The sequence below is a fragment of the Ptychodera flava genome, chromosome 5 (genome assembly GCF_041260155.1).
Source record: "Ptychodera flava strain L36383 chromosome 5, AS_Pfla_20210202, whole genome shotgun sequence".
Lineage (NCBI taxonomy): Eukaryota > Metazoa > Hemichordata > Enteropneusta > Ptychoderidae > Ptychodera > Ptychodera flava.
Genome location: NC_091932.1, coordinates 21,544,403 through 21,563,896, shown reverse-complemented (window position 1 = coordinate 21,563,896; position 19,494 = coordinate 21,544,403). Strand labels below are relative to the sequence as shown.

Genomic DNA, 19,494 nt, shown 5'->3' with positions numbered 1-19,494 from the left:
GTTAAACACGACTCACGTGACATGTAAAAGAACGTGATGATGCCCTCTGCGAATGTGATGATGCCCTGTGCGAACTTGATGATGCCCTCTGCATTTGATATTACATGGATGACGTCATTTTACTTACGCATCCTTTCTGCGCAAAGCAAATTGTCGTTCGCTTGTTGCAGTTGGCAACTTATGGCTGCGAAACGTCATGCAGAGCTGTCACCGGCACAGTTAGACGATATTTTGATGCAAGTAAACAGCAAACGAACGAAAATGGCAACAAGGAATGCAATTTCTGCGTTCAGCGACTATGCAAGCAACAAAGTTGGATACGTCACCGAGGAGATCGGCAAACTTTAGCGGCAACCCTAGACTCGGCACTGACAACATTTTACGCTGAGGTCCGGACTCAGAAGGCGAACTGTACTCGAAGAAGTCTTTGTGTTTTTGTTTCTTTGCATGTTTGCTTGTTCGGTGTAATAAAAATAATAACACATGAGAGCGAGGGCAATATCACGATTTTTTGCCTGCCCTCCGGCTGGTGGTCATGATCGAAATACTGATGATGCCCTCGCCTACGGCTCGGGCATCATCAATATTTCGATCATGACCACCATCCCTTGGGCAGGCAATAAATCGTGATATTGCCCTCGCTCTCATGTGTTATTATTTAATTCGCATTTACATTTTAGGCGGGCCGGTGATCTTGTGAAACACGACAGGACTAATAGGACAAGAAAAATATTTCGAGACAATGCTTAATTTGATAGTAAGGGTATTTTCTTAGAATATCACTTTTAGAGAAGTTGTCGCTCTTCTTTTTCGACATATGACGCGCTTTGGTTTGCATTTCGCCATCACAATATCTGTTTAGACACATCTGCAAACATCACGTGATACACATATAGATACACTTTCTCTCTCACCGCATTCTTCATCTTCACCGTCTTTACAATGTTCCACTGTGTCGCATTGCAGGTTTCTCAGAATGCAAACACCGTTATTACATCGGAAGGAGAATTCATCACAGGTACCTGCAAGTGATAAGATTATGTGCCGATGTTATCGAGTGGTTTAATTTTTCTACCCAGTACATGTCTCTGTATATCTTTATCAAAAGTTTAATTACATACACACATACATGTACGTAAATACGTACGTACAAAGGAATGTACATACGAACGTACATACGTACTACGTACATACACATACATACATACATACATACATACATACATACATACATACATGCATGCATACATACATACATACATACATACATACATACATACATACATACATACATACATACATACATACATACATACATACATACATACATACATACATACATACATACATACATACATATATACATACATACATACATATATACATACACACATACATACATACATACATAAATACATACATATATACGATAAAGTATTGTTGAAAGTAGAAAAAATGTTATGTTGTCCCATTATGTCAAGGTTTGAACTTTTAGACAACATGTCAAAACGTCAACAAATAGAACGGAATGCCCGAGTACCAACTTTTTGCATTGCGCATAGCTTGAAGTAGAAAAAGGAACGAAATCAACTGAAAAAAAAGCATGATTATTGCTAAGTGGATGAAGATTCAACTTGAATAAAGTGTCATGATCGCTTACGTGGACCACTGCAGTTTTCTTCGTCTTCTTGCTGTTTTCCAGGACAGTCCGCTACCTGGTCGCACACTTTGTCCGAGGCTATACATGCGCCAGAGTTGCAAGTAAATTCATCTTCTGCGCAGTTCGGTGTATCTGTAGAAGTTCAACATGCTTTGCATTGAAAATATAATTCTTCCAGAACCTTAACACATGTCACAATATCGTGTCGACACATCTTCCCGGTGAGAGCATCAGGTGTTGTTTTCTAATTACAGCAATACCCTGCCGGATGTAAATAAACTACATATCTGATTGTCATATCTCGAAATCGATCATCGATCTCGAGATCGATCAACATATGACAATGGGTGACTTTATGATCTTTGTTCCGGCTGTCCATCAGCAGTATTTGGTACATGTGATTCTAACAGAAATTAAGACTCTAAATGGGTGAACAGGTATCTTACCACATCCTGCTTCGTCACTTTCGTCGGGACAGTCGACATTTCCGTTGCATTTTTTGTCCTTCATGATGCAAACAGTATCTGCACACTGCCAGACATAAGGTTCCGTGCAATCAACTGTGGATTAAAGCGACACAACTCCACATTAGAATACATGTCACAATCTTTACGTTTCTCCATCAACATCGTTTTCATAAAGAATGATGGCGTTATCAGTTTTCACTTGTTTGGCTTGCTATACTCAATCAACTGTTACTTTTAGTCTTTTTACATGTATCTGTTCGACTCAATATAATCTGATCCAATTTGCTGCACATCTTTTAGTGCGATACAATTTTCCAACATCACCCGCGACCATTTTTAGCTCACGTGTTTACACACGTGAGCTAATGTCATAACGATGTATGTCTGTCCGTGTGTATGTGTGTGCGTGTGTCTGTCTGTCTGTCTATCTGTCTATCTGTTTACACGATAACTCAAGAACGCCTAAATGGATTCAAGTCTGATTTGGTAAGTAGGTACTATATGCTAATTGCAAGAACTCATTACATTTTGGTCAGCGTAGCTTATATATTAATGAAATTATGAAGCATCATGTTTTCATATAATGATTTCCTATGGACACAGTAAAGACAGTGTCGACACATATCAAGAAATACTGCATAAAATTTCATGAAATTTTTCACTGTTAACAGTCTCAGAACATAATGATGAAACTGTGAGTGTCATGTCCATTATCTGCTCAATTACATATTTAATAAACTTGTTTAATTAGTGATATAACTGCGAAATCCCTACACCAAATTTGATGATACCTGCTAGAAATATTGATTTGATATATATATAATTGTACAGAGAAGCATTGAGCAGTATAAAGTTAATAAATTGCTCTTTTGCATATTTAATTAAGTTTTGTAATTAGTCATATCACTTCGAAATAACTGCACCAAATTTGATGAAATGTGTTGTAGATACTGATCAGACAGATATGTGACTGTGTTGCGAAGCATTTAGTAGTGTGAAGTTAATTTGCAAATTTAATGAAATTTGTAATTATTGACATAACTTTGAACTTATGTCATCAAATTTAGTGAAACCTGCTACAGACATTGACTGATAAATATCTAATTGTCACATGAAGTACTGTGCAGTATCAAGTTAAATAAGAGTTCATTTGCATATGTAATGAACTTTGTAATTAGTGATATAACTCTGAAATTACAGCATTACATTTGATGAAACGTGCTACAGATGTTGATCTGAAGCATTGAGCAGTGTCAAGTTAATAAACCGCTCATTTGCATATTAAATGAAGTTTTGTAATTAGTGATTTAACTCCGAGAGTACTGTGCGACAGTTGATGAACTGACAGACATCTGATTGTTCTGTGAAGGGTACTTCAATGTAATGAACCAATGGTCAACCACGTGAGCACATTCAGTTCACATCTGGTTTATTCTTTCTGATCGATATGCGAAAATTGATTTGATAGGCATTTCATTCGCCCCCTTTGTCACATTTCGTTAAAAATATCTAACTACCTAACTTACTAACTAACAAAGTAACTAACAAACTATCTATCTATCTTTATATATATATATATATATATATATATATATATATATATATATATATATATATATATATATATATATATAATGTACTTACTGTTGGCACAATTCTTCTGATCCGCTCCATCCGGGCAATCTATTCGAAAATAGAGATCGCAGACCCAACTTTCTGCAATACACTTGCCACTGGGACATCGGTAGGGAAAGTAAGGTGATAAACAAGTAGCAGTATCTACGGATGGAAACATTACAATAAACGTCTTTGATTTCTGGCACGCTGCTTCCGGAAAGGCGCTTCCTCATAGAAATGTTTCAAAAAAAGAGGGTTTTCTTTAAAATACGACCATTGATGCAAAAAAAATGAAGTTAATGCATATTGCTTCTTATGTTTTTGATATATGTGTAGTTTCCAGATATGCCATTTAGAATCTTGATATACTATTCAACGGTAGAACAGACGTACTGATGTGATAGTAGCGAAACCATACGTGACACTGCTACCTTAACTTTAAGTTTTGGTGTAGAAATACGCTGCGTCCCACAATTATTTTACTAATAGAGGTTACTCGATTCTGACTGCTCGCCAAGATTGTTCTGTCTGGTACTTTCGACCCCTGTCTCCTTACCATAAATGGATATATATATATATATATATATATATATATATATATATATATATATATATATATATATATATAACACATTCATTTTGCATATACCGGTATCTATATATGGTAAAAGAGGCAAGCGTACTGCCAGAACTGTATTAACAAATATGGCTGACACGCCTCTCTCTAATTGCCAATTTGCGGCGGCCGAGGAGAAACTGTTACTCAGATGTTTCGCGTTTTGCCATTTTGATTAGTGTGCGCACAGTTGCAACGCAGTCCTAAATCCCTAGTTCCCGCAATATCTTCAATTTAGAGATTTACTGTCCTTTGACGAAAATTGTGTCTGCAAATCGATTTGATCGGAGATTAAGCCGATAAGCAAGATGCCTTTTTCAGACTACGTCGATGATCCCTAAACATGAATGCTGTCACAGTGACGTACAATTTACGTCACGGCCAAAGCTTTAGTGTAACATGCACTTGTCACGAACCAACTTCAGAGAGAAACAGTCAAGGCAATCTATGAAATTCCTTTCAGACATACAGGAAATAGAAACATAGATCAACTATGCTTCAACAGATATCAATACAATACAAGAGAAAAAACGTTTGAGATATGTAAGGGACTGGACATAAATTACAGGGGGGGTGTGGCCGGTGTTTTTCGAAAAACCGCTGCGTAAAAAATAGTGACCCTTCAAAAGTTCATGCACAAAAATTAGTGACCCTCCCCCTTATCCGTGCATGAAAATAAGTGACCCTCCCCTGTTACTCAATACCCCCCAAAAAAACCCGCAATGTGTTAAAGACCCCCTTCTGACTTGCTATACTTTTTAAGTCGCCCTCCCGAAAGGAAGGCAAAATGTGGCCGATATATCGCGTTGTCCAAGAAATATCAAATCATATGTGTGTGATAATTCATGTAAATGTACTTTGCTTGAAGTGGCAGGTAAAAAGTGCATGCCTGTACAAAAAATGTAATTTTTAGATTTTATCGATAATGTTGATTCACTATACATGTAGTCGACTATAAGAAAACTACGAACGTGTATTTTCCAGTATAAAACTAGCTATATCTGTTTATATACAGATGTTTAATAACTGATATAGATATACTTGATTAGCATGGGTTGTTTACAAGTGCACATGTGAACAAGATATTTGATTTTGGAATTTCTGTCAAAATGTTGATCCACTATACATGGGAGTCTATGACAAAACTATACATGGGAGTCTATGACAACACTGTCAAAAAATTTCAGAATTAAAAATTTGCACTATTTGTGCATATATGGACCCTGAATAATTGACATAATTGTGCTTGATTAGAAGAGGGTGGTAAATGTGCATCTGTGTACAATAACTTTGTTTTTGGAATTTCGCATAAAATGTTGATCCACTATACATGGCAGTCTATGACAAAACTGTAAAAAAAAAATTTCAGAATTAAAAATATGCACTATTTGTGTGTATATGACCCTGAATAATTGACATAATTGTGCTTGATGAGAAGAGGGTGGTAACACGTGCATCTGTGTACAATAACTTTGTTTTTGGAATTTCGCATGAAATGTGGATCCATTATACATTGTAGTCTATGAAGAAACTATGAATAATTTTTTTTAAATACAAAACTTGGCAAATCTGTGTATTTATGTATGCTTGATTATTGATATTTATGTTCTTGATTAGACTAGAGTGGTTACAAGTCCATGTGTGTGTAAGAAATTTGATTTTGGAATTTCACCGAAATGTTGATTCACTGTACATGGCAGTCTATGGTGAAACCCTATGAATAATTTTTTCCAATACAAAAATAGGTAATCTGTGAATTTATGTACACTGAATTATTGGTACATGGTAGACTGAATATTGGTTCATGATAGACTAGAGTGGTTTCAAGTCAATGGTTGTGCAAGAAATTGATTTTGGCATATCACTTAAATGTCGATTCACTATACATGGCAGTCTATGATGAAACTATGAATAATTTTTTTCCAATAAAAAATAGGAAAATCTGTGCATTTATGTACACTTGATTATTGGTATTAATGTTCATGATTAGACTAGAGTAGTTTCAAGTCAATGGGTGTGCAAGAAATTTGATTTTGGAATTTCACTGAAATGTCCATTCACTTTACATGGCAGTCTATGATGAAACTATGAATAATTTTTTTCCAATACAAAACTTGGTAAACCTGTGCATTAATGTACACCTAATTATTAGTATTAATATCATGATTAGACTAGAGTGGTTTCAAGTCAATGGTTGTGCAAGAAATTTGATTTTGGAATTTCACCAAAATGTTGATTCACTATACATTGTAGGCTATGAGGAAACTACAAATAACTCATAGGTTATCTGATCCTAAATTGTTATTCAAAAGTTGTTCGACCTGAAGCTTCCAGTTGTTATTGATGACACTATGCACTACTCTGAACAGTTTGTATTCTGTCAATGTCCTCAAAAAATTAAAAAATGTACATACAGCGACATGAACATTTGACACCGACCTATACCCAATGTATTGTCAATGGGAGAATGATGTCAAATAAGTAATCTCCCAAATTGTTATTGAAAGAGTTATTATAGGGGACAGTTATGCACAATAGTGTTGAATAAGTAGAAATCATAACAACTTAAATCAATGTGGCTGCTTGGATCATCAATACATTGTTTATTATACCTGAAATTTGCGCCTGAAGGGCGCGCCGAAAATGGTAATGGCAGAAAATGAAAGTGCCAGGAGGCATTTTTTCTTTTTTCAGTATTCCATAACGTGCACATGCAATTTCAGCTTTGATGCATGAAAAAAGGTGACCCTCCCCCATAGGCTTGCACAAAATTTTATGACCCTTCAAAAATGCTTGCGCGAAAAATGGCGACCCACCCCCAAAAAACACCGGCCCACCCCCCTGTAATTTGTGTCCAGTCCCTAATAAATTAAAGTTGCAGCACAAATAGCGGGTCATAAATTTACATTGAGAACATTGAATGTGAAAATGCTGCAGTCACGAAGATGCAGTATATTCTCTGTGTTTCATTACCATGGCATTTTTTCGAGTGATCTGAACTGTTCTTATCCCTTCGACGGTTCTAAATTCTTAGCAGATGTGGCCGATAAGCATTTGCGAAAAATTGTAACCGAATATTACACATTAACTGTGGTTACACCTACCACACCCTTGTTCATCGTCACCATCATCACAGTTGAGTATCGTGTCGCAGCGCCAATAGAGCGGTATACAGCGGCCACTGTCACATTGGTACTGCGTTACAGAATTGCACGCTAAATGAAATACAAAAATGACATTAAATAACAACAGTACCACGTGAGTACACTGTTTGCACACCCAGCGCAGAAATTTTTACATGATCTGCGACTCAAGTGCCCAAGATAGACATTCTCTGGCAATGTCACATACAGCCTTCTGATGCTTCGACGGGAAGGGGAGCCTGTTTACCAGTATAAGGTGCATACATCATTGGATGACACAAAATAGGTTTACACATGTCTGCATGAGGTCACTTTGGGTTCGTCGAAAGGCTGCTGAACATTCGCTTTAAACTGGCGCCCTCATCGACCATGAGCGCACTTCAGTAAATGACAACACATCGGAGCACAAGATCGAATGCAGAAGGCCTAGACATGATACGGCCTATAACCTGCTCCACAGGTGATAATATCGATCACTGGTAACGCGCTTCTCGAAAGTGAAAGACTTTAACTTTTGATCTTTCCTCAACGAATCTTTAAACTATTATCTTTCAAAATCAATAATTAAAGTAAGGGGTACACATACAGATTTGGGTAGGCTTACCAGAGAAACAATCTTAATTAATTTACCGACATGTTAAAGTCCAAATGGTCGCCATTCCTGTGTTTACGTCAAAATATTGATTTTTCAATGTCACAAAACTAAGCCGCTGAATTTTTTTATTACTCCAAGAGCTTTAAAATGAGCCCACACAAGTGGTAGATCAGAAAAGAGATATAAACAATTTGAAAATATTAAAATATCTGTTCCTAGGGTGCATTTTACCTCAAGGTCATTAAATTTTATCAGCGACCAATATAACGAACAAAATCTTTGCGAAGAAGGGTTGCCAAAGTAATCTTTGTTTGTTTTTCTTTTCTGTGCAGACATCTTGCTTGGATATCATCCCTTGAAAGCACAACGGTTTATTATATCTTTTAAGTGATTATGTTATTTTCAGTGTCGCTATGTTTGCTCTGCGCAGTCGATTTTCAAAGTTAAAAGGATCCGTTACAAAATTCTGATTTGTTGTTTTTAGCCACAAAAAAATTGGACTATGATTTTGCAAGCATGTGTTTGTCATGTGATTTGAACCAATGAGGTTTTTACTAGATGGCTTAAACTAAAGTAGACAAATGATATCAAATAGAATCCTTAGGAGTAGCTAAACTCCGTCCTTGCGGGATACATCTACAACTCATCCAAAATAACATTTGCCATTCCCTCTGAACCTCAACGCATCCATCAACGAATATTCGACCTGAGCTAAAACTAGCGTGATATCAGTCGCAATGATGAATCAGCAGCTGGTGTACACCACCACTTACCCGCATCAGCCATTTGGGGAAAAGTTACGCAAACGGCAGCGATCAGGAGACACGGAACCAAACAAATCCGGCTCATCTTGCTGCGGGGAAATGTTCCACCAAATTAAGCCAACAGTGACTTTACCTTTCTTTCTCGCCAAAATGAAAAGTAGCTGTAACAGAAAGAGATGGAGATTTCTAGTCTGATTATTTCAAGAAGACAGATAAGTCATTTATGAATGTTGCACAGGATGACGACCCGTCCTGTCCAATAAACTCCTCCGACTAAATTCCTTCATTGCTATAATACTTTGATATCGTTGGTGTACCGTGGGCAAGTCACAAAGCATTTATCCTACCGTACACACATTGTTAAGATTTTATTTTGAGAGTATGGATTTACCTCATACATGAATAACCATTCACTACAGATACGCACTCGCTCTGTCCCTCTCCTAGCTTTCATCGAGCATTATTAGACCGTGTTTATCTTTAGAACCATCAACAGCTGTGAGAGCTTCATAAAACTATATAAACTGACTGAAAAAAATACGAACTCGGCCTAAAACCAGTGACTTTCTTTCAAATGGACAGACTGCAACATGAAAAACTAGCATTTGATTCATTTCGGATAATACCAGTGTGTTTAATACTCTGCAGGATGGTGCGTGCCAGTAATAACATATGTAACAGATGTGGCGGACGTATAGGATCAAATATTGGTTGTTTTGTTTTGATAAGACTCATCCCATATCAGCTTTACTCAACTTCCTTTCGCTAAAAAAGAAAACTATGGCTATCTCAGTGTGTAGTGTGATTATATCTTTACAATAGCAGAACTGACGGGAAACTAAACTATCCTGAGTGACAGCGTACGCAATGCAGTGACTGTCTCTACAAGATGAATTTGAGTTTGTTACAGTGATTTTGGTTGCATCTAGGCGGTAATATCAGTCGACCACAAATAGATCAACTATGTGAAAGTTGAAACATCTGGAACGAGGTCAGACGTTGTCAAAACAACACCAAACATGCACACGAAAGTAGTCCAAAACGCATCAGAATTTGCAAACGTTGTTTGTGTGGATGTAGATTTGACTACATCTGACCTCCTTCAAGACAACTTTCGCAGGTTGGTATCTTGATGATCGACTGATATTACCGCCTAGACTACGATAATTACGCATGACATTCTTGGCAACTTCTCAATTTAGACAGTTATGTCTTGTTCCCGAATCGACAATGGTTCAACCAAAACCACTGCAAAATCTGGTTTCTGTAACTAACATCGATGCATTGCATCGCTTGATGACGTCTCGTAGTGACAAAGAATTAAAAATGGAACTTCTGTATCATCGACAACTTTTGCTTCATGTAATCGGAAAAAATAAAATCTTTGTCTGCCACAAAGTTTACTGTTGATTTCACATTTGCCTGCTGGACGTCCCAGAATAACTTCATAGTATGACATTCTGCAGGCAAGTATAATACGTGCACAAAGAGGCGTAATTGCGAAATTGGAACGCGTTCATAGCGGTATGGAGACAAATTATCTGCTCAATTCAATATCTGTTTGTCACGCAGAGCTATTGGTGTCGATCAGCTGGACTAGCCGACTTCGACAGAAATGTTGTTTTTTTACAAATCTGAACGACTCTCTCAAAAGCCTCCTATTACAAATCTCAACGCTATACGCTCGTCATCTTCCATAGATTACTCTACCTATGTTTTAAGTACACTCACTTATGAATCCATAAAATGCAGTAAATCAACCATAAATTTTCTATTGCTATTTGAAATGCTTATCTGCAATCATCAACATTGATAAGTAAAAGACATTCATTTTTTTATTGTCTTTAAACACCATGTCAAACACTGTCCTGCCTTATAGCGATAAACGCACAGTGACATCAGATTCGACTGTGCAGTTACTAGTTGAGTGGCCTATCTACTGTTGGTTTTAATAGCCTCGTTGTATTTGTAATTAATGTTCGCTTTTTGTGTTTAAGGTACATAAAAGCCTCAATTTCTTCTGTCATAATCATTGTTGTCTGTCTTTTGTCACAAATCTACTTCCCTGACGATGTTAAATAATGTCATTTTAAATGACTTTTCGAGATCACTGCAAACAACAGCAAACAGACCGACAAATTTAAAATCCCGTGATCGTATGAGTCTGTTTGATTCTTGTTTCATGTTGCTATCGTTTCCAGCACTTGCTCTCGCTGTATTTACAGAAAGAAGACACATTTTCGTGTCACGTAAAATATGATGCTACCACAACAACTAAAATCCCTGGCTATTTCTATATTCTTCAATTTTGCATGTTAAAAATATATTTAAGGGGAGATTTTGCATCAGTTTTGATAATCTGAGCAAATAAATTGCCCGCGAACTCATCGCGCGACCAAATACACTATCAATTGCTATCAATTCATAATGACCAATGAATTTGAACAGCAACTGTGCTGTCATTGGAACAAGAGATATGCTACCTACATCCAACGGTACACGGTACACTGTGTATCTTGCATGTAAACGAGCAGAGATAAAATGGTAAAAAACCTACATGTGCAGTAATTACTTAAATTGTTGTCATAGAAACGTCCCTCTTCAGTTGTTTTTTATCCTGTTTTAAGGGCCCAGGTGTTGATGTGCAAATGTCGAAGCTTTTTGAAATGCCCTTTCGAGATGACATCGTTTCAACGTTTTCCCTAAAACCATCATCCGATCGTTTCTTGGGTGAAAGGTCGAAAAACTTGTAACTTTTGCTATCAATTCATAATGACCAATGAACTTGACCAGCGACAGTGCTGTCACTGGAACAATAAATATGCTACTTCCACCCAATGGTACTGATGTTAATAAAGCTCTTTATATAATCGATCCCGTCACACTCAAGTAACTAATCAGTGTGCCTCATGAGTGTACACATACTCATTCGGATGATACTACGCTAAAAGTCATTCATCAAATGTGTTTATTTGTGTTATTTAAGTCAATAATGGACAACACGTGGTATATTGTTATTTTTCTTCGTACACTATTGCCGGTGCTGTCGTGTTCTATTTTGTCTAAGTTTAGGTCAGGGTCCGAATGGCTCAAATAACATCCACATACAGCAGATAAATCAGCAATGAACAGGTTGAGCGAATTACTCAATCCATAAGGAAAAGGCGATAATCCGTTCTTTTCCTCAGGGTAACATCGAAAACTCTGTGACACAAACTGACAAATCCACACGTTCACGGACCATAAGGCTGAGGGTTCGTCTCCATTTGACAGATTCGATCATGCCGCGCTGTTAAAACCTCATTCTGATGGCAAGTTGTGATTGTAGCGTAAATGCATGAATACTGTCCATACGTATGTGTTTCAAACCGCTGTGTATGTTGTCGCATTGTTGTACGACACAATGCCACACAAATGCGTTTACAAGCACGATGCTTTTATAAGCGCGGGTGTACGTCAACGCGAGAAAAATAAGGGTCGATTTCTCCCCACACAATACTTAGTTTCTGACAGGCAAGATGTTTAGCGAACAGAATTTGACGTTCAGTATAAAGTAAGCGGTGACATCAAGGATCACTTTTGCCTTCCTCATTTCCGCAGTAACGCCAAATAAACATATGTTATTTTTCAAAATACTACCTTGCAGTGAGCAGGGCTAGATACATACTATTGAAATTCATTACACATGGATGTAAAAACCTATATGTTAACTTTAACAACAACTAAATGACGGCATGTAATATCACTGTCGAAGCATATTGATAATGTACGTCATTTCTGACCCCCACTTTGAACTGAAATTAATTTTCGAATCGTGAGAATATGTTCATTTGATCTTGAACAATGTCTGTTCCGGTGAATATAAGGCTTGGTGACGAAGAAACATCAAAAGTAATACCTCCTTGCCGATTCAACCTCTCGACATTCGATTGTGACGACCCTTAACTTTCTCAGCTGACCTTCTACTTAACCCTTTGAGCGCCAAAGTCAATTTTTGTCACCTTTAGAAAGTATACTCCAGTAATTTTTTTTTCAGATTTTTGTCAAAATTTCGATAACAAACTGTACCCTGTGAAATGTCCATTTGGTCCAAAATTATCAAAAATAGACAAAAAAAAATCATACAAATTGGTAAAAATGTTACACTCAGTAAAATTTTGATGAGAACAATGACAGCACTCAAAGGGTTAATGTGATATTGTCTCCAATTGTCTCCAATGAGTTTGTTCTTAGAATGTGCAGACAATAGTATTGAATACCAGCGAATATGACACTTCCCAAAAACGGCCAGTTAACACTCTTCTAATAATTGTTGTCATTTTCGAGAAACTCTGCATATAGCCAAGTTAGGCGACTTGATGAAATTCTCCCCTTAAAATTCTCGTGTTTAGGAAAAACTCCGTTGAATTTTTGTGCCAGGAAATAAATAGACAAAAATGCTGACTGTATTTTTTTTAACTTGCTGTCTAGCTAAAAACCTACATCTTAATATGATAATCAGATGTTTCAAAACGCAACAAAAATTGTATAAATTTAAACCATACTGATCGTTCATCCTGAAATTACCCACGCCATTGTGAACTTTCAACATGCTGTTCTTAGTTTCTAAAAAAACATGTATGGAGGTATAGTGCTGATAATTCTAAATCATGCCCCAGTTTTCTGATACAGCTTATTTCGTAATTTATGTGTTCAAAGGACCCTGGTATAGATAATGGCTGTTTTTATATGGTTTGACTTTCCTTTTTTTTTTATTTATTCATGTCTGTTGATGGCACAGGATAGTCTTGTCGTTTTACAGGTGATAAATATCACCTGATAATGTAACAAAAAAACTGAATGGAAAATCCAGTCTTATTATTTAAAGTGGGGACCCTTTGCTACTGTTTACTTAGTCATGCAAGTTCTGACGTAATCGGAATCGTTTATTCGACATAGTTCTAAAGTTTTACATTATCTTTTGTCTGTATTACCAAACTTTATGCCCCTTTCCTAGATATATACGACTCTTTTAAAATGAATAGCTTAACATCATCTTAACCTTCATGAACGATACGCTTTTTATAGAACTTGATGGATTTTATAATGTCCTCAAGAGTTTCCTTGATGTAGTAGTGCACCTAGACTTGGTTCAAGTCGGTGAATTTTTAAAAAATAAAATCATTTATAATAGTTTCTCTTGTGTCTCTCCTATTTCGAACAAACCTATTCGGAAATTGGTAGCCCAGGCCGGGTTTTCCCAGCGATTGAATGCGTTACCTTTGAGTCAATGCAGTATAGTGAGTTAGTTTCTGCCGGAGCCGGATTGGTGAAACTCCCTCTATAGCGTTAACCTTTTACTTGCTATCTTCCACCCGAAAATTCGCCTTGGGGAAGAGATTCGTCTAACTTTTTTGGATTCTTACAATATCCAAAATAGAGCTCTTAGATTTTTTCTAGGAGTTCATAAATTTGCTCCCACTTCAGCCATTGAAGGTGATACTTGTTGGATTTCATCAAAAACTAGACACTGGACCAACATGGTCAGATACTGGAATAGACTGGTGAATATGGATCATAACCGATTGTGTAAACGAATATTCTTGTGGGACAACTCTTTATGTATTAATAATTTTAGTTATGAATTGCATGAAATTTTGACTATTTAGATATAGATGTTTTGGAAAATGGAGGTTGTTGTGATCTGGTAAAAGTTAAAGAAAAGTTGAAGCAGACAGAGTAATTCAATGGTCTGAAAAAGTAAACAACCAACCCAAACTACGTACCTATAAGATTTTTAAAAGGGCCTTTCAAAGGGAAAACTATTTGTTATATAATTTAGAGAGAAGTACCCGCTCACTTTATGCTCAGTTTAGATTTGGGATATTACCACTTCGTGTGGAAACTGGTAGATATAGAGGAGAAATTGTACAAGATAGAAATGTATTTATTGTAACGATAACGCCCTTGAGGATGAAATGCATTTTTTATTACATTGTTCTTTGTACAATGATTACCGGACAACTTTATTTGATGCTGTTTATAATATTTGTAGAAACTTTGAAGATTACTCAGATGTTCAGAAATTCGATTTTTTAATTAATAACTCCAGTGGGCGTACAATCAAATTCATTTGTAAAGCTTACAAAAGACGACAATCGCTAACATATATAACGCGTTAATTTTCAGCCGTTGATCTTGGTTTTCAAATGACTTACCTGATTTGTACTGTGAAAATGTAATTGTTTGTATTTAGATTTTCTAGGAACAGCTTTCCTCACATGTATTTAACTTTATTTTAAAGTGACTAATAAGCCCGTTGTGGCTTGGTGTTTATCACTAGTCACTATAATAAATTACTACTACTACTACTACTACTACTACTAACCTCACTCATCGCGTCCACTCCACTCACGCGCGCGTTTCACATGAAAGCAAAATCAAAATCATTGCGTTCACTCCACTCAAACATTCACAAATCACAGACTTGAACCAAGTCTATAGTGCACTCAAATTAAAGTGAAAGACTGAACAACCTTTTGCGCAAAAATTTTACAATGACATTTTCACATTCTCTTTCTAAACTATCAATAAAAATCGGGAGTCACCGTGCAAAGTTTGGAACTAGAGACACAAATTACCAAATATTTTGCGATATTTGAAATTAAAAATGGCTGGATTTTCGAAAAACTAAATCCGTAATTTTTTTCTTTCTCCAAGAGCTTGAAAATGAACCCCCACAAGTGATAGATCAAAACAGAATTGTGGAAATCGGAGTAAGGGGTTATTTTAGGAATTTCTATATATCAATTCATTCATACGTTCATTACTCCAAATACTTTTTGCCGTCGTGTGATTGTTTTTTTATAGTTTGTAAGTCTGTTGATTGATTTGTCTAAATACTTTTTTATCACTTAGAAAGTACGTTAGTTAATTAGAGTTAAGGTACACATTTTGATAACAAAATTTGAATGTATCGAACAAAGCTTTACCATCACGATTTTTTAGACGTTTGCGTGAGGGCAGGGAAGAAGGTCGCATAAATGTCGAGGTCACACTCATTTCGCTTGATTTATTGCCATGTACATCAAAAAGCGCCCGACAAACACGGATGCCAGCAACAATGCTATCGACAGAGGAAACCCTATTCTCATCTGTTGATTAAAACTCAGTTGGAAAGTATTCGTCCCTTTTGAAGGGCGTTTGTATTGAAATACAATGCGGCTTCTGAGCGATAATTTCACAAGGCCCCAAGGAAGTGTATTTTAGATATTAAACGAGGATGAAATGAGTGTTTGACTAAATGCCTAAACTGTACGTTGATGACTCTGTTTCTCTGTCAGCGGTCCTTGACAATACATCGGGTTGACTCGACAATATGAAATAAAAGACTGACCTGAGTGCTCTCAGGATTTCAGTCATTTTTTCGCGTTAATGCGTTACATACGGTACAAACGACCGGTAACATGACAAAAAAGAGACCAAAAATCCGAAAACATGTTTTCAAATCGGCAACATTCTTGAAAAGTTCCACCTACAATAGGCTACCGACGTAATTTTCGAAATTATAAAGATTGCCCACTCTTCTTGTCGTAAACAAATCGCGGGGTGTTTCAAGGGTCTATGATGTCCTTTACAATGACGCATGATAATCAGAGAGTTCGCCATCCGGTTTTCAAGAAAATTCAACCACGGCTTTGTAAAGGGAAGCCGTACTCTTCAAAGAAGATGCCCACTGTGAGAGATTCACATGTACCCTGAGTTTCAAAGGAAAATAACACTGGGTAAAACGTCTCCATAGATTTCCTTCCGGCAATTTGTTTGAAGACAAACTATAGATAATCAATAAACTATAATGGGATCTAATGACTTTACATAAAACAGTTGATCGAATCCAAAAGAATACAACAAATTTCCTCTTGAATTTTGATGTATTATCTATTTTATGCTTCCAAAACATTTTGAAGTCGAATCGATCAAGCTTTTCACCGGGTTTTTATAGATCTCAAAATCAGTCAAAACACAACTCAATGAGGCATGTACTATCGTATTGAAATGTTTCTTAGCCGTTGAGTTGAATACACTAATACATGCTTTATATGTGATCTCTGTTTGTGCCTTTTTTATTCAATCTACCGAGTTGATTGATTGATGGTATAACGCATGCGGTGAACCGAAAGTACATGCAGCACGGGGCAGTGCAGTGACATAAACAAAATTCCTATAATTAAATCATTTGAAAATTGTATCCCATGAATGTATCTTAATAATACATCATTTTGGGAGTTGGGGGTCTCATATGCTCTTAAACAAGTAGATGGTGTGTTAGCTTCTTTAGGAATGACCAATATATAAAAAGGGTAAACGCGCCAGCATCATTAAACTAGAGACTCACTTCTCTAAAGATGTCGATGACAATTTCGTTTACTAACTATTTTTGATGTTTTAACAGTTGCGAAAGTGTCAGAAGTGGGACATAGCGCACTGATGTTACCTAAATATTTGCCCAGCCATAGTGTTGAGTTGAGAATAGAGTGGGAAGCAATTATTTAGGGACAACATGGGATTACTGGTGATAAAGAAATAATGCCAGATGAAAAGAGGTGCTGACACTTCGCAAGTACCAACACGAAAAAAATAACACGTTTTTATCTGTGTTTTTATCGACACACCCATTCAAAGCAGCTAATTTAAATGTTCCGTTAAAGGTCATCAAAGTCTGCCCTCAAACAGATTCAAGGTTGTTTTACCAATTTTTCAAATGCAAACGTGTTCAAGGATACTGTAACACGATTGGAACTAATTTGGAAGAATAGGATATCATAGTAATGTGGTTTAATCAGCAAATTTAAGTTCATCTACTTTTCTTTTTTTCTGCAAATCACTTGTTTTTGTTGGTAATATCTAATATTGCAACTTTCAGCTATAGGACACCTAACACTTTTGATGAATTTGAAAAATTAAAATATCCTATTCTAGTTCAAATCCTTCTGTTAAAAAGTCTGGGTTACACTTGAAATATTCAAACACAATCAGACATAGCGTGCCCAATCTAAAGCTATATCGAACTACTGTCAAACAATATAACTTTTTTCAATCTGAGCGCGTGGCCCAGGTGACGGACAGAGGTATGGTCGTATCGCTTTAATATTTTAAGGTTCGCGTGGCTTTGGAGTGATTTAAACATGCATTTGCTCGATCTCTCCTATAAAGCGTCAAGCCACTACGTTAATAATGAAGAATAAAATTCAGCGGTCAGTTAGGGGTCACTGTGCGAATTTTGGAACCAGAGAAACAAATTACCTAAAATTTACCGACATTTGACATTCAAAATGGCACTCCGCTTTTCACAAAAACCAAAATGATTTCAAACAAGCGGCAGAGGCTCCGAATATCTGTCCAAGAGGAGGCATCGCGTGCAAAAGATAAGTCGCTGACTGGCAAATAACAGTATTGTAAAGGAATGACAATAAGTCTTGTCATGAAAGTCGAGCAAACATTCACAAACGGCGATGATGATACATCCTGGTCGTGAATTTACAAGTTTGTAACAGGGCATGTAAAAATAACATGTTACAGTGCTAGATCCACTTACACTTACTCGACGGTACTTGTAACCATTGTGTGCTGCTGAACAAGCACAGTAAAGCACTTTGACTGATTTCAAAACAAATTATGGAAGGAACTTCAAAATAAGTCAACGGTTATCCTTGTCTGAGGAATGATTTTCGTTGGACATACGTTTTTTGGAGATTTGCAAAAATACAGGAAAACAGACATTGAAAGAGTGGATAGGGACACGAATGTGTAGTAGTTCGCGTCTCCATTGCAGGAGGCACACTCACCTTTTACCAGCTGTGCATCGGTCGAGTCGACTCACCGAACGAGCAAAGGAGAATCCTTAAAACCCGGCTGTCACCCTGTTGTCATTGACAGCGGTCTCTTCTCGGACACGCATGCGCAAAAAGTGTGGCATGTGAGACGAGCCACATCCATTGGCCGTATGGCAGACGAAATTTATGACGACATAACTTAAATTTACTATGTTGGTTCCCGTAGTAATTGTGACATGCCTGTCACGGGTACAATAGTACTGAGTTTTCAATCATCCAATTTGAACAAAGATTAGAATGACATGCGTGGGCAGTTTACCAGATAATGTGTAAAACACAGCTAAAGATTGTTAATACAGCATTTTGAATTCATGAATGGAAAGATGGTTACAATTTTGACAAAACAGCCTGTTTATCTCCCTTCCTATTGGGGCATTTTTCCCCGTCTTGATTTCGTCAGTTTTCACAAGGTTACACAAATGTTACACTGGGCTGGAATGTTCCTTTTCCGTCTTTGGTCAGATGTAATGTTTCTACATTACCTCGTGCCACTTTAACAAACTCACCGCAACATGGTATAGCAAATTATTTATATCGCTAATTAAAGGGATAGATACCCGTGATATGATGATGATATATTTACATTTTTTCTATTACGCAAATACTATACGTTTTTTTTACTCTTCTCTCTTCAGTATGTTGGAAAACAAAGTATTATCCTTTCCAGAAAAATGAATTGAGTAAACTATGGAGTGTCATTATTGGCAAACGATTTGCAGTAAAAAAACTGACTAGGATTTAGTTCAGTTTCAGATTAGGA

General features: G+C 36.7%; 1 protein-coding gene across 2 annotated transcripts in view; it reads right to left on the bottom strand.

The window, feature by feature from the left end:
• Positions 1–18,846, bottom strand: part of LOC139133247 (very low-density lipoprotein receptor-like) — a 34,247-nt gene extending 15,401 nt beyond the window's left edge. Inside the window, exons 1-7 of one of the 2 annotated variants that reach the window (XM_070699755.1) lie at positions 18,687–18,846; positions 8,872–9,023; positions 7,465–7,575; positions 3,772–3,906; positions 2,107–2,220; positions 1,661–1,792; positions 915–1,022 (exon numbers count right to left, since the gene is read on the bottom strand). In XM_070699755.1, the coding sequence (XP_070555856.1) occupies positions 915–1,022; positions 1,661–1,792; positions 2,107–2,220; positions 3,772–3,906; positions 7,465–7,575; positions 8,872–8,947 (676 nt within the window). In that variant the 5' untranslated portion in view covers positions 8,948–9,023; positions 18,687–18,846. The remainder of the gene's footprint in view (positions 1–914; positions 1,023–1,660; positions 1,793–2,106; positions 2,221–3,771; positions 3,907–7,464; positions 7,576–8,871; positions 9,024–18,686) is intronic. The other variant, XM_070699756.1, reaches the window with a different exon arrangement.
• Between the last annotated feature and the right edge of the window lie 648 nt (positions 18,847–19,494).